The sequence below is a fragment of the Ursus americanus genome, chromosome 34 (genome assembly GCF_024610735.1).
Source record: "Ursus americanus isolate L20-20 chromosome 34, mUrsAme1.1.p, whole genome shotgun sequence".
Taxonomy (NCBI): Eukaryota; Metazoa; Chordata; class Mammalia; order Carnivora; family Ursidae; genus Ursus; species Ursus americanus.
Genome location: NC_142160.1, coordinates 10,625,535 through 10,647,905, shown reverse-complemented (window position 1 = coordinate 10,647,905; position 22,371 = coordinate 10,625,535). Strand labels below are relative to the sequence as shown.

General features: G+C 44.1%; 1 protein-coding gene across 4 annotated transcripts in view; it reads right to left on the bottom strand.

Moving 5' to 3' along the window:
* PIP5K1B (phosphatidylinositol-4-phosphate 5-kinase type 1 beta) overlaps nucleotides 1-22,371 on the bottom strand; it is a 295,798-nt gene that overhangs the window by 124,276 nt on the left and 149,151 nt on the right. For all 4 annotated transcript variants that reach the window (XM_045772497.2, XM_045772498.2, XM_045772494.2 and 1 more), the window contains 2 exons: nucleotides 16,362-16,492; nucleotides 2,317-2,434 (listed from right to left, as the gene is read on the bottom strand). In XM_045772497.2, the coding sequence (XP_045628453.1) occupies nucleotides 2,317-2,434; nucleotides 16,362-16,492 (249 nt within the window). The remainder of the gene's footprint in view (nucleotides 1-2,316; nucleotides 2,435-16,361; nucleotides 16,493-22,371) is intronic.

Genomic DNA, 22,371 nt, shown 5'->3' with positions numbered 1-22,371 from the left:
AACAAATGATCATTCCAGTTGGATTCTAAGTTCTCTGAGTACCATGACTTATAATTTTTGAATCTCCCTGTAATTAGTAGCCAAGTATTTTCGTTACAATAGAAGTTCAAAGCACCTGATGGATTAATTTACGTTTTGCCAGCTACAGGAAGGAAGACTTTTGCTCTGAGAAGCCATCAGCTCAGTCTCCTGTGCTCCTTTGTACATATTCTAACCTCAGGACGAAAGTAACTTTCCTGGTTTAAAGGCTCATCAGGAAACTGGTGTAAGCCATGTGCGATGCTGATCAGGAAAAGGTCTTCCCCCAAGAAAGCAAGTTTGTGAGACAGAACGATGCAAGAATGGGCTTCCCAGGGGCGCCTGGGTGGCGCAGTCGTTGAGCTTCTGCCTTCGGCTCAGGGCGTGATCCCGGCGTTACGGGATCGAGCCCCACATCAGGCTCTTCTGCTATGAGCCTGCTTCTTCCTCTCCCACTCCCCCTGCTTGTGTTCCCTCTCTCGCTGGCTGTCTCTATCTCTGTCGAATAAATAAATAAAATCTTTAAAAAAAAAAAAAAAAAAAAGAATGGGCTTCCCAGCCTGCAGCTCAATGACCACAGGAGGGCGAAGGGTGAAGGGTAGACAGGCAGATGTGTCATCACACTGATTGGATCTGTGCTACGAAGCTCAAGGATATGGCATCTCATTGGCTAGCAGAAACTCAAGAAAATTCAGAAAGAGAATCCATGGGTTTCCAATGTGTGGCAGGAGATGAGAGCACTATCTTGTTTTCCATAAGACAGTATCCAGACCACAATGAGTTCCCCAAACATGTTTCCTGAATGACAGTGACGCTCAATAATTATAGAAGAGTCAGAAACCAAAGAATCTTCTCTAGAACATATCCACACTCACCCACGCCCATTCCCCCAGATGTGTGGCTTTGTGTCCTGAGGAGCTGGTGAGGGCAGGTTGGTAGTGCTGGGTAGACACCTGACATTTCAGTGAGAGGGGTGTGATAAGGCAGCGGCTACTCAGAGGAACACATGTAACGGCAGCAGGATGGCCAGGGACTTTCTACTCCGTTCCCACTGCTCTGTGAAGCCTTGTTAATGTGCCTTGAGGAGCCAGTATCATCTCATCGGGCGGAAGTCATAGGAGTTTCTCAGGGCCCAACTAAAGAAGAGGGTCGTACCAGAGGGGAGGGAGGTGGGGGATGGGAGGAATAGGTGATGGGGATTAAGGAGTGCGCCTGTTGTGGTGAGCACTGGGTGATGTATGAAACTACTGATACTGTACATCTGAAACTCATATAACTCATACAACACTGTATGTTAACTAACTGGAGTTTTTAAAAAAACTTAAAAAAAAAGAAAGAAGAGGGTCGTGCATGCACAGGTTTTCATCAGCACAGAATAGAAACAGCTTTGAATTTTATCAAGTACATCTTCCCTGAATTATAAAATGCAGTTGAAATACTCTTTGTTCCAAGGGATAAATGCTGCCACACTTCCTGTGCAAAGCTTTAGTCCAGGATCTGGCTCGAGTCTTACTAAGATCATTCAGAATGGGGTGAACAATAAATGTTTGATGGCATCCTTCCTACAGCTTCTTGAAAACCAATTTTGAAGAGCCCCAGGGTGTTAACAGCAATCAAATCATGAAATAAACCATTTTACTCTTGAAACAAAAAGGAAGTTCCTGGCTCCTTGAACAGGAATAAGGTAACAATCTGAGGTCACATCGGACTACCTCACAAAAAGGCTGTTGTGTTCCGTACCTGCTGCGTGCCAGAAAGACGATGGAGAGAAAAGACAAGCCGAAGGATAAAATATGCCCTTGCACCAAATAAAAACAGGTTTAGAAAGAGCTTGCTTGCATCGAGAGATGTTGAGAACAAAACTACCTAGCATCTTTGAAACCGTATTCAAGTTGTAGGTCGAGATGAAAATGGCTGTGGGCCAAGGCGGTTTGAGGCGAATGGTATAAACAAGGCAACTGAAACAGGGAGGCTTTCGAACAGAATCCAATCAGCAAAATTCACAGGAGTATTTAGAACTAATTATAATAATATCTGTTAGAGTAACGATCTGAAGTAGCAAGCAATCCCACAATTACTTAAATATCAATTACCGTAGGAGATTTTGTAGCTATCAGTAAACGTGGCAGAGTCAAATCACATTTCCTGAAGCTAAATTTATCATCTTGAGACTTGGACCTTTTACTATGCTCCACAGCTTTATAAAACAAGAGACACAAGCCACTTGTCACTGTTGCTATGAGACACATGTTTATATCACACGTTTCTGGAGAAGGAAGGAAAATTACAGGTTCTTACCAAGTAATCATCAGGCTTGATACCAAAAAGTTCTCTGAAATATCGGAATGCTAGCGGAGCGTACGTCTTAAATCTGAAGTCTGGGTAATGATGTGCTGGGGTCAGATTGCTCCCTTCGCTGCAGTTAAAATATTAAAAAAAAAAAAGGCGAGAGAGAGAGAGAAAGAGCATTAGCAAAGACAATTTTGACTTCAAATACTAGCTCTACTGGTCCTGGGCCAATTTCCCTGCTAGAAAAACACATCCCGATTGTGGGTCCCTCTAAGCTCATGTCACAAAGGGCAAAACCAGATGCTAACACAGTGGGGGCCACTCCAAGCAGGCATTCCCCACCAATCACGGTGTATCGTTAGCCTGAAAACTCTTCATCATCCCCCACCTTCCCCAGTGAAACCACAGTCGTAATGCTTTAGGTGTAAGATCCAGGCCTTAGTGCATGGAACGATTTGAAAAATACCTTTTTTTTTTTTTTTTTGGCCACGAATACTGGATACACATTTTAAACTAGGAGTAAGTGAAACACTTTTAAAAATATGTCACTAACAAAATCATCACACTGGAAAGAGATGAGACCTGAATCCGAACTCTTTCTTACATCCATATTTATAGGAAAAGAGACCTTCAATACTTTAGGGATTTTAAAACCATAGTTCCATTCCCAGATACATCATTATCTTTTTCCTCCCTTTTCTGGGTTCCTCTTTGAAAATTTTTGCGCAATATTTATGATACATAAAAGGTGGGAAGAAGTAAACCGGTGAATACCCATGAAGCCAAAATGCTGCTTAAGAAATAAATTATTATCTACATAGTCGAATTGCCTCCTGTTGTCCTTAGAGGCATCCACTAGTCTGAACTTTGATGTTTATTATTCATTTTATTCTTCGACTACAACTATAATACATTTCACGTGACATCCAACAAGCCGCCTATTCTACCTGTACTAAGAGTGCTCACTGTGAAAAGTAAAAACAATGCAGTAGGTGAATATAATCTTACGGAGAGGTTCACGACCTCTTTTCGCCACATTCTAAGTGCGACATCGAGGCTCTACGCAACTCTGTCTGGGTCTGATTTTTGTGGATACAAAGAACACTGTGCAAATGAAAAGGCTTTCAGCATGCAACACACACTTGGAATCTACGACAATTGAAGTTTGCTCAGGGCAGTCGCATTTTTATATCATCACCCGGCACATCACTGATAAGTATTTTTTGGGTGGAAAGGATGCGTTTTCAAGGTAATGCTAAAACAGGAAACCTGATTCTTACATGAAGCTTGGGTTCAAAAGTCAAGAGGTAAGGTAAATAATCACTAGGCTCTCTCTTTGTACAATGGAATATTACTCAGCCATGAAAAGAATGAAATCTTGCCATTCTCAACATGTATAGATCTAGAGAGCGTAATGGTAAAGTGACGTTAAGTCAGAGAAAGAGAAATACCATACGATTTCACTACATGTGGAATTTAAGAAACAAAACAAAACCAAGAAAAGAGACAAACCAAGAAACAGATTCATAACTATAGCAAGCAAACAGACGGTTACCAGAGGGGGGTGGGTGGGGAAATGGGGGAACTAGGTGACGGGGATAAGAGCAGACTTAGCACAAGAAGCACTGAGTAATGTACAGAACTACCCAGTCACTACAGTGTACATTTGAAATCGATGTAACACTGTATGTTAATTACACTGGAATTTAAGAATTAATTAATTTAAAAAATCACCGTAATAAAAAGAAATCACCCTTAAGAACTATTTGGGAGATGATCGGTTCGATACATCCACTGAAGCCAGATCTTCCTCCTGCAGGGTCACAGATGATGGCTTCTTCTGGGGACTTCCAGAGCGAGTAGTTGGCTTGTGTTGTTAGGGACCAACCACAGATAATGCACCTTATCTTTAGAGGTGAGGCTTCCCCTTTAGGGGAGTGGCCCCGGGACCAGGACGGCCCGGGATAGGAGCAGTCACCGCTGTGTCAGCTCCGGGCGTGAAATGGCCCCAAATTACCTGCTCATCTGAACAGTTCCCATTTCCCTAAGCCAGAATAGTGAATGTTTATAATACACGTATGCTGCCCGGACATTACATCTGAGTATGTCCTCATTCTCTGAGATTTATAAGGGGACATGTACTCAGGTCCTCCGGGATTGTCAAGAGGAATAATTCTGGAACTTACAAAACATGCAGTTACTTGATAATGTGGGCTATGCAGAACTAAGGGGTAAGATCACAGAGGCCCAAAGTGGCCTCCGACATTCTTCCTCACCCTTGCAAGCAAGTAAAAGTAAGCACAATGCCTTGGGTTCTGACGTGGGCTGCTTTCAGTGGACTAGGCATGTTGCCAATTTCTTATTTTGTCCACTCTCCTCTCCCCTTTCTAGCTCATGCAATCAAAGTAACTAATTCCATTAGAGCTCATTACATTACCCTCAACGTTCAAAGAATAAAACCCCAATGTTCTTACTTCCTTGGAGTTTTTCTTTCTTTTTTAAGAAAGGAGATTTTAAAACACATTTATTTATCAATTTGAGAGAGCAAGCGAGCATGGGGGAAGAGGGAGAGGCAGAGGGAGAGTCTCAAGCAGACTCCTCACTAAGTGCAGAGCCCGACGTGGGGCTCAATCCCATGACCCCGAGGTCATGACCCAGTTGAAACCAAGAGTCAGACACTTAACCAACTGCACCACCCAGGTGCCCCTGGAGGTTTTTTTGTTTTTTGTTTTTAAGATTTTTTAATTTATTTGAGAAAGAGAGAAAGAGAGAGAGAGAGAACACGAGAGGGGGGAGGGTCAGCGGGAGAAGCAAACTCCCTGATGAGCAGGGAGCCCGATGTGGGACTTGATCCTGGGGCTCCAGGATCGTGACCTGAGTCGAAAGCAGATGCTTAACCGACTGAGCCACCCATCGCCCTCTTTATTTTTTTTTAAAGGTTTCATTTATTTATTTGAGAGAGAGTGTGCGTGCACACGTGTGCACAAGCAGGGGGAGTGGAGAGGGAGAAACAGACTCCCCGCTGAGCAGGGAGCCCCATGTGGGACTCGATCCCAAGACCCTGGGATCATGACCTGAGCCAAAGGCAGATGCTTAACTGACTGAGCCACCCAGGTGCCCTTGGAGTTTTTCTTTAAAAGGCTTATTTTTATGCAGTTGGGGGACGAAGAGTCTTATCAGTGAGGATATAGTATTTATTATTTTCATTTGTGGTTACTCTGAGCTTTTTTGAGCTGCTCGCCTTTTCCTAAAACCACCGTCAATTACAAGTTTCCCTTGGATTCGCATCTCCCTGACTACTGTGGTTCATTCAGTCATGGTGTAAAAGGGATTGCGTGAGGTTTCCTTGGAGAGCAGATTGACAAGTGCCCACACACACACACACACAGAGCATCTCTGGGATGAGAAAGGGAACATTTACTTCTGTAGGTATCCACTCTGACAGCTGGTGGGAAAATCTGCCAAATCACTAAAAACGAACAAAAAATTCTAGCTAGTTCTGGGCCAACATGAGCTACAGTCTAGAATGGGTCAATGGTGAGGGTCAACTGTGAGGCAAGCTTGTCTATAGGGGACAGTTAGTAACGTGTATTTACATAAATAGAGAATATGCAAAGGGGCTGAATGTTATACTCAACACGGGCATCCCAGAGTAAACATTTCTTCATGGCATAATTAACATATATTAACTAATAATTATTTGCTGACATTATACCATCTTGAATCTCTCTATTTGCATTGATGGAGGGGAATATTCCCAATTGGTGGGTCATAATATATCACCACTCTTTGTTTCTCTCCTAGATTTTATCTTACGAGTTTCACTTTCCTAAGATTAATAGAAGACCAGTTTACATTCTCTTCGATTATACTGAATAGCCAGGGCGGTGGTGGTGATGATCTAATCCAGGGAGGCCTGGGTCCAACTCCCGTCTCAGCCGTTTACAAGATGTGTCTCCCGAGCCCCAGTAGAGAGCCTCTAGAAAGGCATCGTCATAGTGAACAGAAATGTGAGCGGCCATGAGTCCAGCATGTGGGAAACCCTGAATACGCATGGATGATTGAGGCTGTCTGTGATGATGGCAAACAGCTCAGACTTGAATGAAGAATGAGTTGACTAGGTAGTTAAAAAAAAAAAAAAAGCAATCAAAGAAATGACAAAATGGGAAATATTTGCAACTTGTATCACAAAGGGCTGATCTCCCAAAATAAAGAGCTCCCAAAGTCAAAGACGAAAAAGTCAATTAAAAAAAACCCCCCAAAAACAGCCAACGATACGATCAGGCACTTCACGGAAATGGAGGCATAAATAAGTGAAACAAATGAAAAGACGCTCAAGCTCATTCATAACATAATAAATGCAGAGTGTCACTGAGACCCTACTACCGAGGAGATGGGCAAAAATCCAACATTTTGATAAAGCTCAAGGGAAACTGGCAGCCTGAAACATTATTAGTGCAAAGTAAGTTGCTATTTTTTTATGGAGGACATTTTCACAAACTTCTGTCAAAACTACAAATGTATAAAACTCTATGGCCCAGCAAATGCACGCCTGTAACTTATCCCACACACAAACTAGCATATACAGAAAACAACCTGTGTGCATCTGGTATTCGCTCTAGCATGTTTGTAAGGACAGAGTGTTGGAAGCAAACTAGCTGGCTGGCTATCTCTGAAGAGATAGTCAGATTAATTATGGTTCAGCCACACACTGGGATACTATGCAGCTATTAAAAAAGAAGAGATTTATTGCACAGTGCCAAGGAAGAGTGCTAGGATAAATTAAGTGAAAGAATCAGGAGCCGAATACTGTGTGTGGCATCCACCATTCATATACAAAAAGAAAAAAAAAGTGGTGCACGTATATGCCTAAAAAATCCTTAAGGGTGGGGCGCCTGGGTGGCTCAGCCGTTAAGCGTCTGCTTTGGCTCAGGGCCTGATCCCAGGGTCCTGGGATCGAGCCCCACATCAGGCTCCCTGCTCGGCGGGAAGCCTGCTTCTCCCTCTCCCACTCCCCTTGCTTGTGTTCCCTCTCTTGCTGCCTCTCTCTGTCAAATAAATAAATAAGATCTTTAAAAAAAAATCCTTAAGGGATTAACAGACCACTAGCAACAGTGATCCCTGGAGTCAGACACTGGGTAAAAAGGCACAAGGATGAAAAGGACTTTTCACAGTGTTCTTTTGAAAAGCAGTGTGAGGATAAACCCTTCTATGTATTACCCTTCACAACACATTTTTGAAAGGTTTAGGGTTAAAAGCTATAACCTTACACACACAAGGCCCCCCACAGAGCTCCGCAAGCTCAGGATCCTGGCAGAAGGGTTTGCTTCTGGGTGTTTAGGGGCTCTAGTGAGTAGCTAATGCTAGCTGGACACGGCTGAAGTTCTACTGAAGGAAATGTGGATTACTGGGCACTGGAGTTCGTTCACAGTTACAGGGCATGGAGCAGGACCCAGTGGCAGGTCCAGAGCAGGTCAGCCAGTAGACACCAACCAGGGCTTTTGGACATCAGGCTCTGGTGGATCTGCTGGGTGTGGGTGTGGGTGCTGGCCTACACACATCCAGCACAGAGGCCCCTTGGCGCATGCACGAAATGCTTAGCCAATGCAGTTAAACACAGCTGCATGAGCACGAGTCCGCGGGTCAGTGAGGACTCCCCCCAGAGCCTCCTGCAGGCTGTCCTCGTCTGAGCCTGGGGGGTATCCATCCGGAGACTGGGCCCAGCATCCACACTCCCTCAGCAAACACGACCTCTTCACAATTTAAGATTTCTATTATGCTCCTTCAGTGCATTTAAATAGTGTTTGGGGGGGGGGAAGTTTTCCTGTCTTGGCATAAAATTGAGGTCTTGGAAATTCCAGCTGTGAGGTTTTGAGCCATGGTTCTAGATGGTCGGATGCCAGAAGCTGGTCAAATTTCAACAATAAAAATTTGAAGGCCAATGTGGGATTTCCAACTTTATTTTGTTAAGTAAGAACCTAAACAATTAGGCAAAATATAAGTACTGTCCTTACCGAATTAGAAAAGAAAGGGTACGTTAACTCCATAAAAGGGAGGAAACACCCTGAATAAGGAACAGTACTTTATCTTGTTCTTTTCTCCCTTGTTTCACCCAAAAGCAGTTCGATCATGGACCAGTCTCTGGCCTTCTGATATTCACCTCTACTGAGCAGAGTTCCACTGGTAAGGCCAAAGCCACTGCTCACCTTCAATTTAAAACTATGTGTTTCTTAATGACAACGGATGTTTAGAATTAAACACGTGGAAGCTTACAGGAAGCATAAGCCACCACCTGGCATTTCCCCTTAGCAGATAAAAAAATCAAAGTCCAGGGAGAAGGTAATGGCCTAAGCTGCCCAGGAACAAACAAGATCGGGAGATTAGATTCACGCCAGATCAGTGGAGAAGTCCTACACGTACAGGTATGCCTTAACTTAAACTTGACGTTCCTAGGCTAGTCTTCCTGTTCAGGATTCAGTTATAGGCTTTGAGGTACTCCCTGCCCCCATACATCAGCTCTTCTCCAGGAGGACCTCCCCCTGCAAGGTCAGGTGGGCAGAGTTCTACTTACAGAAGCTTGATTAACCACGGAGCATTCTCATTTGTGTGTACTGTGAACACCTTAGCTTTGTGGTTTCACAGCGTGATAACCCAGTGCTATTTTTGGTGGCAGTGGGAGGAAGGGTCTGGTGCTGAGCAGGAAGGTGAACTATTTTGGGATCTCCAGGGCAACCACGGGGTCCAGTTTTGAAGCTGAGAGCCAGAGCTTAGATGTTTTCAAGGCAGCTTTTATATTTGGTGAATTCATTGATTGCAAACTGGAATTGACAATAGTGGGTTTGGGGCCTATTGGCAAAAGGACTGGGTCAGCAACTTCTGGGTGACAGAATCATTCACATGATTATTGAGTGCGAGAAGTCCCGCGATCCCCCTCTGTGAGCTGGAGGCCCAGGAAAGCTGGTAGTGTAGTTCCAGCTCAAACGTAAAGGTCTGAGACCCAGGGCAGCCAATGGTGTAAGTCCTGGTCTGAGCTGGAAGGCCCAAGAGCCACGAGTGCTAACGTCTGAGGACAGGAGAAGATGCCTGCCCAGCTCAATCCGGGAGCAAACCTGCCCTTCCTCTACCTTTGGGTTCCATTCAGGCCCTCAACAGATTGGATGATGCCCCCAAGAATGGGTGAGGTGATCTTGGGTCAAGGTCCTGATTCAAATGCAAATCTCCTCTGGAGAAATCATCACAGACACCCTCAGAAATAATGTTTTATCAGCCATCAGGCATCCCTTAGCCCAGCCAAGCTGAAACATGAAACTCATCATCGGAGCAAGCATGACCACCAGCAGAAGGCTAAGTGAAGGGCGCTTTGTGTTCATGTGCAGACGGTGATAGACAAGCAGAATCTGGGCAGCAATACGGTTGGACAAGGGACTCTACAGTCCAGTAACAAATAAACAGTGGCACCTGCTCTTCGAACTGGACCTTTCTAAGTCAGGGTCTGTAGCAGCAGACTTCGGTGTTATTCATTTCCTCTGCCAATTCAGGCAAGTGGACTCCCTTATGACTCTTGACTAACCAGTGAAGTATCATTCGGTCTCCTCTCCTGCCAAATTAGATAGTGCTCTCGAACGGGGGAACAAAGCAAAAGAAAGCCGAAGACACACTCCCCGCTCGTGTCGCCCTCGTGCGATGCAAGGCCACACCACCTTTTGAGGCCGGCCAGCTGACAACCAGTCCTTAAAAATCAAGCTGAGAGCAGCCTGAAGTTCAAAGCCAAATAATGCATTGTGGGCTGTCACCTACCCGGAACACGTGGTGTCACTGGCTGTCTAAATGCTAAACCTCTCCAGCAGTGGGTACCATCCAGGGAAACTGGGTTTGGAAGGCAATTTCAATTAAATTAAAATGTTACGTAATATTCAGTACGTGCAAGAAACCTTTTATTTTGAACTAAAGGGAGAGGTATGTACCTTTTATTAAGAGGAAATCAGCTTCTCCTCATCCCCACTACATAAATGTTGAACAAATATTTAAAGAGTTTTGACTTGAAGGGACATTGGACTATGTGGCTTGTCCGGCAAAGGCTACATATCCTCTTCAAAGCAGGGAGAACTCTTCTGGTAGCCTCATGTGCTGTCCACATCTCCGTAAGACGTGGTACAGAATGCCTGTACTGACCAGGGTTGGCAATCTTTTCAGAGTCTCTGTTGTGGTGAGAAAGTGGTCACAAACAATATGTCAAGGAGTGGATATGGCTGTGTTCCAATTAAACTTTATCAACAAAAAGGGGCAGGGAGGCAGATTTGTCTCGTGGGCCGTTGTACACTGACCCATGGTGTAGATATGAGTTTATGTCACCAGTACTTGAAATGCAGGTAACCTTGGCTAATCTATCAAAACCATAAATAACATCCAGCGCTGAAATCTGACAACGCTCGTAGGAACCATTGACCAATACGTTTGCTTGCCATTTAGAAAAATGTCTCACCCTTACAGCAGTTCTGTGTAATTCTCTGCCCAATGAGGGTATCCCTTGGCCACTGGCAGAAATCCTCAAGAGTGCCTAGGGGCAATCTACGTTCTGCAATGATCCTTACAGCAAACTGAACTCCATTTTGTAAGTGAACAGATTAAGATGCAGAAGACTTCTATAAATTCTTTAGGTAGATGATTATTCTTGAATATGGAAAGATAGATAGACTTTTACCACCAGTTTTCAAGCCACATTTTTCCCTGCAGGGAAGGCAGTGATGGTGTCTCCCAAGGGGAGCTGAGGAAAATATTAAGGCTGCTTGTCACGGGGCTGGAGAGACAGCTTAAGGCTGATAATTCTGAGGTAAAAGCTGGATCTTTTTTCAGATTCAAAAAAGCAGAAATCCTGTTACTGTGCTTTACTGTCATGGTGTAAGGAAAAACTAAACTCTGGAGTCAGCCACCCCTGAATCCAGATCCTGCCTTTACCACTGATTGGTTGTACAGCTTTGGGTCAAGCCATTACTGCCTCAGGGCCTTAGCTACTTCCTATGTAAAATGGATTTTTTTGGTAAAGATGAAAGGTAAAAACACTACTTTAATACATGTTATATAAAAACTTTATAAATAAAACTATGGGTGTTTCATAGCTGGGACTCATCAATTTTGCCTCCTTTTGCCACCTCAGGTTCGTGTTTACAAGGCAAAACATTTTAAAACATCCTCCTTCTTCCACATCTCATCTACACATGAAGACATATGGACAACTTTGAGTTTCTGAGCGTGGCAGGGAATCTGGCGTCAAAAGATGAAGACACGTCAAAGTCCTCTTACTCATCTACGATGACTTTGGAAGATCGCGGAATCAGATCATTGGAAGGGATTTTATATGATCCCTCAGATCTCAAGTCCAGAGCCTTTTCCATCTACAAGGTGAAATCAACTGTAGAACAAATGCGGGATATCTAAAAATAACGCTGAGCCACTTTAAAATAAATAAATAAACAAACAAATAAATAACACAATGCGTTTTGTTGCTAAGGGAAACAGATCCTGGAGCTTCACAATGGTCACGAATTAGAACATCTCACGGCACCCTAAGCAATTACTTTTCTCTATGACCCAGATAGATTCCTTGCATTTTTGAGCCATCAGACCCTTCAGAACGCTCAGCTGCTCACAATCGGGGACAGTCCTGCCCAGCTCCCCGGACTCCCGTCTCCAGGCAGGTGGAGAAGTATGGGTGGGGAGGGATGGACCTTTTTCTGGCAGCTTTATGGAGATGTCACGGACATACGATAAAGTACAGTCTGTTAATTTTCGCAGGTGTCTATATCCATGAAACCATCGCCACGGTTAAGATACTGCATTTGCTCATCACTTTGTGGGAGTATTCTGATTGCGAGAGTAACAAGGAGCCACTGCTGGCAGGGCCTGGGGGTGACAAATACCCTGAAATGTGCAGTCTTGCGCAAAGAGTAGTCTTTTTTTTTTTTTTTTTAAATGATTTTTTATTATATTATGTTAGTCACCATACAGTACATCCCCGGTTTCCGATGTAAGGCTCGATGATTCATTAGTTGTGTATAACACCCAGTGCACCATGCAATACGTGCCCTCCTTACTACCCATCACCAGTCTATCCCATTCCCCCAACCCCTCCCCTCTGAGGCCCTCAGTTTGTTTCTCATAGTCCATAGTCTCTCATGTTTCATTCCCCCTTCTGATTACCCCCCCTTTCTTTATCCCTTTCTTCCCCTACCGATCATCCTAGTTCTTATGTTCCATAGATGAGAGAAATCATATGATAGTTATCTTTCTGTGCTTGACTTATTTCACTTAGCATTATCTCCTCCAGTGCCGTCCATGTTGTAGCAAATGTTGAGAACTCGTTCTTTCTGATAGCTGAGTAATATTCCATTGTATATATGGACCACAACTTCTTAATCCAGTCATCTGTTGAAGGGCATCTCGGCTCCTTCCACAATTTAGCTATTGTGGACATTGCTGCTATGAACATTGGGGTGCATATGGCCCTTCTCTTCACTACGTCTGTATCTTTGGGGTAAATACCCAGTAGTGCAATGGCTGGATCATAGGGTAGCTCAATTTTTAACTTTTTAAGGGACCTCCACACTGTTTTCCAGGCGCAAAGAGTAGTCTTATCCATAAGAGCACCTCCGCTGAGAAATGCGGGGCCCAATCCCTTTGCTAAAGTAATGAGGAAACAGTCCGGATAAGGAAACTGAGGCAAGACCCGTATCAGTGCCTTCTGTGCTCATGTAAACACATCAGAGTACATATGTTAAACAAGCGATATACTATTTGCTAAAAGAAATTCTTGCCTGAATCAAATGCTTCATGCCATATTGATATTTAAAAGCGACACATACTTTATTTTATTTATTTATTTTTTTTTTTAATAATGATTTTTTATTATATTATGTTAGTCACCATACAGTACATCCCCGGTTTTCGATGTAAGGCTCGATGATTCATTAGTTGTGTATAACACCCAGTGCACCATGCAATATGTCGACACATACTTTAAAATGATATATTTTAATCAGAGAGGGAGACAAGCCCTAAGAGACTCTTAACTCTAGGGAACAAACTGAGGGTCACTGGAGGGAAGGTGGGCACAGGGATGGGGTAACTGCATGATGGGCATTAAGGAGGGTATGTGATGGAATGAGCACTGGGTATTAAACACAACGGATGAATCACTGACCTCTACCTCTGAAACTAGTAATACACTACATGTTAATTAATTAAATTTAAAACAAGATATAAAAAATGATATATTTAAAATGTGACAGTGGGTTCTTCTAAAGAGGGTCAGCTAGCTAGGTCTTCCTCCCCTTAATGACATGACTGCCAGGCAGGGGCTGGTGCTGATATCCTGGCACAGAGAGTGAAGGTCAAAGACACAAAATCTAGGGGCGCCTGGGAGGCTCCGTCAGTTAAGTGTCTGCCTTCAGCTTGGGTCATGATCTCGGGGTCCTGGGATCGAGCCCCATGTCGGACTCCCTGCTCAGTTGGGAGTCTGCTTCTCCCTCTCCCTCTGCCTCTGCCCTTCCCCCCACCCCACCCCGGCTTGTGTTCTCTCTCAAATAAATCAAAGCTTAAAAAAAAAAAAGACACAAATTCTAGGTATGGACAATGCTGGCCTCATTCTGTCTTAATCAGAAAGATGCAGCATGCTTATAATAAATCATTCATGAACAAAAGGATTCCTGGCACCGAGAAAGTGTCTAGGGTGCCTATAAAGGCCTACGTATGCACTCCTTGTTGTAAAGTATCTCACAGAGTGTCGTATATCATTTAGTTGCCAAATAGATAAAATTTTGAAATTTCAGGTATTAATTTAAAAATCATTTGGAGTCCTATTAGTTGCAAAGGTAATAACTCCAAGAGCACAATTTGGTGTCTACTAGAAAGATCATCACTGTAACATGGGAAGTACTGGGCTAGTTCAGTGGTTCTCGATTACATGCTTAGAATCCACTAGAGGGATTGTTCAACAGATTTCTTGGTCTCACCCCCAAAGTTCCTGATTCAGTTGATCTGGGGTGGAGCCGAAGAATATGCATTTTTCACAAGTTCCAGGTGATGTGCCGATGCTGTAGGCCTAGGGACTACATGCTTGGGCTATGGTTTCCCCCGGGCCCATCCATAGCTGGCTCTGTTGATTGGACACTATGGGTAGAAGAGACCAGTGGGGTTGGAGCACCTTGTCCTTCTTTATCCAGCCACCTGCAGCTGTAACTGCTCTCAGAGCCCTGAACTCACTGCCAGCCACCCTCCCACAGAAGACCTCCATTCCTCTTGTTCTTTGTAGCCAAAGTAAAACATCTGGTTGAAAGGTCTGGGTAGAGGCCCTAGAAGACCATGAAATCCGAACATCTCGCAAGCACATTTACAGCAATTATGAACCAAATAGATCATTCCGACAGATTCAGATAAACTCATGACACCCTGACTTCCTAGAGAAAAAATGTAGTTAATAGATACTTTCTGGGAATGATAAAGAGACTGTTAAACACAAACACACAGGGGCTCCTGGGTGGCTCAGTCAGTTAAACATCTGACTTCAGCTCAGGTCATGATCTCGGGGTCCTAGGATCGAGTCCCACATCGGGCTCCTTGCTCACGCGGGGAGTCTGCTTCTCCCTCTTCCTCTGCCTCTCCCCCTGTTTGTGCTCTCTTTTGCTCAAATAAATAAATAAAATCTTTAAAAAAAAAAAAAAAAGAAACCACACAGGACAATTTCCAACTATAGAAAGGTGAACAGTGTCATGAGTAAACAGGATTATATATCTTAGGTCTTGGGTTGTCCAGCTTCTGTCTGGAAACTAGTTCTGGGAGCTGCTAAGGACCCTAGGGAAGCAAACTTCAAAAGTTCTGATAGTTCGTATTCTTCAACCAAGAGCATTTAAACCAAAACTAGGCTGTCTGGGCTCATCACCTACAGGTTTGATTTCCAGACGGCTGACACCTGGACATGGAGATATACGCAAGTATCATTTCCCTGAGGACTTTAAAAAAAAGTAATGCAATGCAGGTCCTGAGGGTCCAAGGGTCACCCCAGCCATTCTCACCCAAGCCCAGTAATAACTGATAAAAAAACCCAGCTGATTTGGGAGAGAAATACTTATTTTAAAATATAAACGTGCCTTACAAGTCAGTCTTCACTGTCTCAAAGACAAAATAATCGCCCTAAGCCCCGAAATCAAGTATCTGTATTTTTATTTGCTAGACCATTTTCTCGGAAAAATCCTGTTGGTAGTGGTGATATTTCCAATTTAATCATGATTACTTGTCTTCCTGTACTAAGCTAGCACTAGGCTTTAAAAATTTTAATTTATTTACTTTATTTTGGTAAAGAATACATAACGTAGGGCTAACCATTAAAACCATGTGTGAGTATACAGTTCCGTGGGATTGAGGGCATTCACACTGTGTTCAACCACCACCACCATCCGTCTCAGATTTATTTATTGAACTGATCTCCCCCCTCCCCCCAAAACACGATAAAGCTGGAGGTGACCTGTATGGTTAACTGGGGTGTTTTTGCAAATACAGTGTCAAAATGACAGGATTCTCCTAAGTTCTCAGGAGAAAAGCTAAGTCAACGTCATCATAAAGGAAGAGCTACATGACTGAGCTCAGACTTGAGGCCCAATTGTGGGCCCCCAACCCATCTTTGAACTTGAGGGAAGCAACGACCTGGTACCAGCTGCTGCTTCTAAAATGCCCTCTTGGTCTAAACCCACGCAGACATTACTCTATGAGTACTGATTGTACTCTTTCCCGCTGAATCTCAAAGTCTGTCTTCACGCAATCTTCCAGGCATCATCATAACTAATTACAAGTGGCCCAAAGAACAGACCTAGGTCCGATTTCCATATAAAAAAACGCAAGCCACTTGAGGCAACACAAAGTAACAATCATTGGCACTGCTTCTGGGTCTGCTAACTGTCCAGAGTGGACATGTACGCATGCGCCGGAAGGGAAGGCTTCAGCATGGAGATGCCACCAGGCAGATTCTTTAGCACGGACATCCTCACAAACAGAAATGTTCTTACCTGGGCAGGAACACGCTTTCCACTACATAAAAGTCTTGCATGAGGACATCTCTATCTGGCTTGGAAGTGAGATTCCCCACTGTGTATCCTATTCCCAGCTGAATAGCACCTTTGATAGCAGATGATGCAGTCTGCAAAGAAAACAAGGGTCAGGGTTAACCTCCATGGTAAAGGTCTCGTTCAAGGTCACAAGCTGCAAAGATAGGAGAGTGAGGTCAGATGTTCTTTCTTGCTCCTAAGCAACATGGAAGCTGGGTTTGGAAAGACGATAGGCTGCTTCTTTTGATGGTGAGTTTATTCCAAACATTAAGGACTCTTCTTGATATGAAATTATTTTTACGGTAATCTTTCCTACAAATATTTCTAAGGTCAAATTACAGTCCCAAATCTCCACCTTTCTTTTAGTAAGAACTTAGAAATTTGGTAGGACATTTTCAATATGTAGCATTATAAAAGAAAAATGTTACAGTCACGTTTTTTAAAAGATCCGAAGCTCTATAGCAAACCTATGGGTCAGGAAGAGTATTTTATCTTCATAAGAAATGAGAAAGCAAAAAGTTATCCGAGTCTGCGAATAAAATTTAATTTGGAAATGGCTTACTGGTGTTGCCATGGATCCGGCAGCAAAATTTCCTACACTGATCTGTGATAAAACGATAGCACCGGAACACCGGTATTTCCAATTTCCTACTTTCCCAGTATCGTTCCATAATTAAATTCACACAATATTAAATTAGGGAATAATACATATATGTGTATACATACATATACGTACATGTGTCTGTGTGTGCGTACGCGCACATAGTTTTAACCAACATAAGAGGAGAAAGAGCAGAGTAACGCCATTTAGGAAAAGCAGAAGATATTCTTCCTAATGGTTGTGAAAGTGTGGCCATTTCAGGTGATGTCAACAAATGATTATTGCGGACCTAGCCCGGCGCTAGAGGTGGTTTGTTTGGGGTTCAACCTTGGGTGACCAAGGATGACAGTGCTGTGGGAGAGGTCACTGGTTGGGGGTGGGTGGAACAACATTAGCTTGGTTCTTTATGTCCTTTGTTTGTGATCATGGAACAGCATGCAAACAGGTTTAAAAGGTCTGAGAGTCTTATGCATAGAGAGTTTTGAAGCCTTTACAAGTGGATAATCTCCGTAATTAAGGAAATCGGAGGATCAAGGATCAAACTTGAGGCCGCCATCCACCAGTACTGACCAGCCCCTTCCCTACACAACTGGAAACAAGCCCTCGGCCCATGGAGTCATCACTGGATGGCCTGCTCACCCCACTGCAAATATTACATCACCCCTCATCTGAGGGCAACTCCCTACCCTCCTCCCTACAGGAGGCAGAAAAGTGGCTTGTTTTTCTTTTTCCCCATGCTCTTTACTTAAGATCCCAGGGCAGCAGGATGGCAAAAGACTTAGCACTGAAGCCCCCAGTGCAACTAGTGCTTCAAAAACAAAGTTTGCTATTTTAATTCTCCCTCTCTGAGCTCTGCAATGCCACCAAGTGGCATCGGTGACCTTTTGTACCAAGAGCTCTGACTTCTGAAGGCTGACATGGATTTTCTTCATTTTAACCTCGCATAAAAATTCAAAAGGCATTCCTTCTCCTAGCCATCACTCAGAGCAGTGTGGCAGAAGATACGACATCAGCACTTTCCAGAGGACCCAACACCCTGAAGCGTTCTGTTCCAGACCTATCAACAGAGTCATATGCTCTCAAAGCCCTTGTCCCTTCCTGCCTCCCACCCCCGACGGCTTTCTGGAACTATCGTATGTCTACTTTATTCGGTCATCTAACACTCCTGGGTCTCAAACACCTGTCTGACAGATGGAATACCTAATTCTTTTTCAACTACCCTTTTTCCCGACCCCCAGCAACAGAAGGTGGTCAAAGTACTAGGAGTCTATATCTGGTATTTTCAAACTTGAGAAAGCATGAGAATCTCTGGAATACTTGTTAAAACAGACTGAGGCAAAACCACAGAGACAGTAAAAAAAAGCCCCGGTTGCCAGGGGCTGGGGAGGGGTTACCAGGGGTTGGGGGAAGAAAGGGAGAGCACAGAGGGTTTTCAGGGCAGGGAAAATACTCTGTATGACACTCTAATGATGGCTATATGTCATTATACACTTGTCTAAACCTACCGAACATCCAACATCAAGACTGAACCATAATGGAAACCATGGACTTTGGGTGACTATGATGTGTCAATGTAAGTTCATCAACTGTAGCAAATGCACCACTCTGGTGGGGGATGGTGACAAAGGGGAGGCTATACCTGTGTGGGGGACAGGGAGCACATGGAAAACCTCTGTACCTTCTCAATGTTTCCGTTAACCTACAACTACTCTAAAACAATGGTCTTACAAAAATATTTGATGGGCATTGCAAACCAAAACCAAGAACAGATAGATGGATTATATTTCCAGGCTTTCTGATTCTGGAGGTCTGGGGTGAGGCTCAAGAATTTGCTCTCGCTCTAAGGAGCACTGGAAAAATCTACGTCCTATGGCTTAAGATTAAATTTTGAGTTCCCGAAGGAGTAAGATTTTGGAAAGGGCTCCATTGACGTCTGTTTATGTTAAACCCCCAAACAGACTTGTGATCCTATTACTTTCCTTTCAGTCTCCTTAAAATTCAAGAGCTCTGATGGGAGAAACTGTAGAAATTGTAATATTTTTTGGATCAACTCTTTCTGCCAGACACGATATACAACTACCACAATCACCATCTAGAGTAATCATGGACATTCTTACAGAGCATTCGCTGAATGGCAGGCACTGTTCTAAGTGCTTGTGGTTATTTGAAATCTTTTATCCTCCCAATGACCCTATAAAGAAGGGACTACTGCTATCTCCATTTTACAGACTCAGTAAGGTTTAGTAACTTACACTAGGTCACACAGCTAGGGAAGAGGTGTGACTGGGACTCATACTTGGGAATCTGGCTCCAGAGTCCAAGTTATAAGCAACTATACCATGGCCTATATGTCAAAATCTCTGAACTCATATAATCCTTTCAAGGACCCCGAGAAGTAGCAATGATCACGTCCATTTTCCAGGTGGGGATTGAGGCACAAAAAGGATGAGTGACTTGCCCCGGTCACGTTGCTAGCGTGTGGGAGATTCTCGCTGCAAAACCCATGCGGCTTCCACATCTGTTTTTTGTTTTTTGTGTTCTCCCAAAACGAGCCTAGAATCCAAGTCAGGAGTTCCCTTTAAAGTCTAGCTGTTTGACCTCAGCAAAGGAAGTAGCTCTGTGGGAGCCATTCCTTTTGATAAAATAGGGATAAAATACTTTATTTGCTTCTGGACCTACCCAGCCTGGAGTAAGCCCAGGAAAAGCTGTAAATCACTCGGTAAACCAGTACAAAGACTGGTTAATGTCACTTGTTAATGTCACTGCTAGTAACACGGGGAGGTAGCAACATAAGGAGATATTTTGCTGCTGAGGGGGGGACCACACTTTGAGGTTTCCTCCTCCCCATCTCCGTGTAAAATTAAATGCTTTAGCACTGAGGCATTTGCGTAGAATTAAAAAGCATCTTGCCTACTTTGTGGAAATGTCTGATCGTATTCACTGAGGCATGTGGTTTCTTGAGTCATCAGCAGTAAGGGTTGCATCACCGGAAGTCCTCCCAGGGGACATGAGGCACGATGACAGGTGTTTCTGGCGTATTTTCTAACACGGCCACTCTTGAGCAAGATGTGCTTTAAAACTATAAAACTGAAATGTTACACGGAGTGTCTTGGGTCAGCAGCTGAGTAAACCGTGGTGCTGACAAAGAACCTTCTGTGTGTAGTGCTGCTGGTTTTTCTTCTAGAAGCAGGAGCTCTTCCCCTGCGAACTCAGAGCCACAAGCCCCTCTTCCTTCCTTGGGGATACCCACCAACAGACCAGCGAACCAGTAACAGGTGCATGGCTTCACACACACTCAACCTCTCCAGCTTTCTCGGCAAGACTTTGCGTATGTTCCAACAGCGCTGGGACAGGACCATTTTCCCTTTCCAACTCCAACAGGGACCCTTGACTCTCTCAAAACATATAGTTCTAGACTTCAGAACACAGTGAAACAGGCTATTTTTAATTCAGCACTTTGCATGGGCTAAGTGGCAGCAACATGTTGCCTGGATACTAGAAAAACCTCTCAAGCATTTCACACGCAGAGAAAGAACCAGAAAACATCACAAAAGCAAACCACCGACACCCGGTTGCATAGCTCCTCTTTCCTAACCCCACCTTGTGCAGGGATGAGGGTAATACTAAGAGGAAAATGAATGTCAGCTGGCGGTGTGTAATAGGATCTATTTTTCAAAACACTATCTTTTAAGGATTGTATTTGATCCTCGCAATTGTTATGTAAGTAGGGAGGGTTTATAAAGCGCATTTTATACAGGGGCTCCTGGAGCCTCAGTCGGTTAAACATCCGACTCTTGGTGTCGGCTCATTTCATGATCTCAGGGTCCTGAGGTCGAGTCCCGTGTTGGGCTCTGCACTGGGGGTGGGGTGGGGGCGGGATCTGCTTGTCCCTCTCCCTCTGCTTCTCCCCCCACACTGGCTCTCTCGCTCTCTGGCATAAATAAGTAAAATCATGAAAAAAAAATAAAGCTCATTTTATAGATAAAGAAACTGTGGCTCTGGGAGATTAACTGCATCTAAACGTCTTGCCTGGCGTGTGGCAGAGTCAGGAATGACACTGTGCTCTCCAAGGCCCCTGGTTCAGGGCTCCATCATAATTGAGGCTGTACGTGCCTGAATTTTTCTGCTGGAGACGGATCTGACCGAAGCCGAAGTACTGGCGCGATGAGCTCATCACGGTGACAGTAACAATAGGGCGATATTCGTGGGGCGCCTGGGCGGCTCAGTCATTAAGCATCTGCCTTCGGCTCAGGTCATGATCCCCGCGTTCTGGGATCGGTCCGCATCGAAGCAGGAAGCCTGCTTCTCCCTCTCCCACTCCCCCTGCTTGTGCTCCCTCTCTCGCTGCCTCTCTCTCTGTCAAATAAATAAATAAAATCTTAAAAAAAAAAAAGAAGTGATATTTGTTACAGGAAATGGCTTTCTTCAGCACACTGTCAATGAAACTAGATCACTTAATAGGCCATCTGATATCACTGGCTTGAAAAGCAAGTATGAAAACATTTCATGTCCAGAGCATTTTCCCGTCCAAGGTGTTCTGATGAACTAATTATGGGATTATAGCCAATATAGATGATGCCACAGTGATTTTTATCAGAGGTACAGATCTCATCGTGTCACCACCTTGCTTGAAACCCTCTAATGGGTTCCTGGTGTCCTCACTGCAGGATTAAGTCTAAACCCTTTAGCTTGACCCGGAAACCCATCGAATAGCATTACTTCTTCCTGCCCTCCATGCACTCCTGCATCCTGATATGAAAAGAGATCCCCACCCCCATCACACAGACACACATACACACTCACACACATGAAAGCACACACATAACCATCTCTATCCTTCGAGTAAGCTGACCTTACAGGTCCATGAGCCCCGAAGAACCGCATATGACATTTTCTACTTGTGTGCATTTTTCTCAAGGAGGGGGTCCAATGTGCTCTCTTTTTTTCAGAATGTATGTTTTTCCAAAACCACACACAGATCTCGAGTGTCTAATTCTAAATTAGAGATGTTCACTGCCAAGGTGCCTTAGCTAAGCCATAAACACCTCGCTCAGTACCACCTCGTCTTAGCGAGAGGAGGCAATTCTCATCCAATAGGGAGAACCCCCAACCCTAAGTCCAGGCGCTCCATCTCTGAATCTATACTCAACAATGGAGGCATAGGCTTTTTCTTCGTCCCAGTGATAAAAATACGGGAAAAGAAAGAGGGACAGATTGCACGAAACGGTTCCGGGGGTATAGAAATGGGAAAGTCTGGGCGGGGGGAGGAACCTAAAACCTTCTGAGAGGCAGTGGGGCCACCTGTCGCTTTCAGACTGTTCAAACCATATCTCCAGTCTCTCTTTACGTCAGTTCCCTATTGCTGCAGTA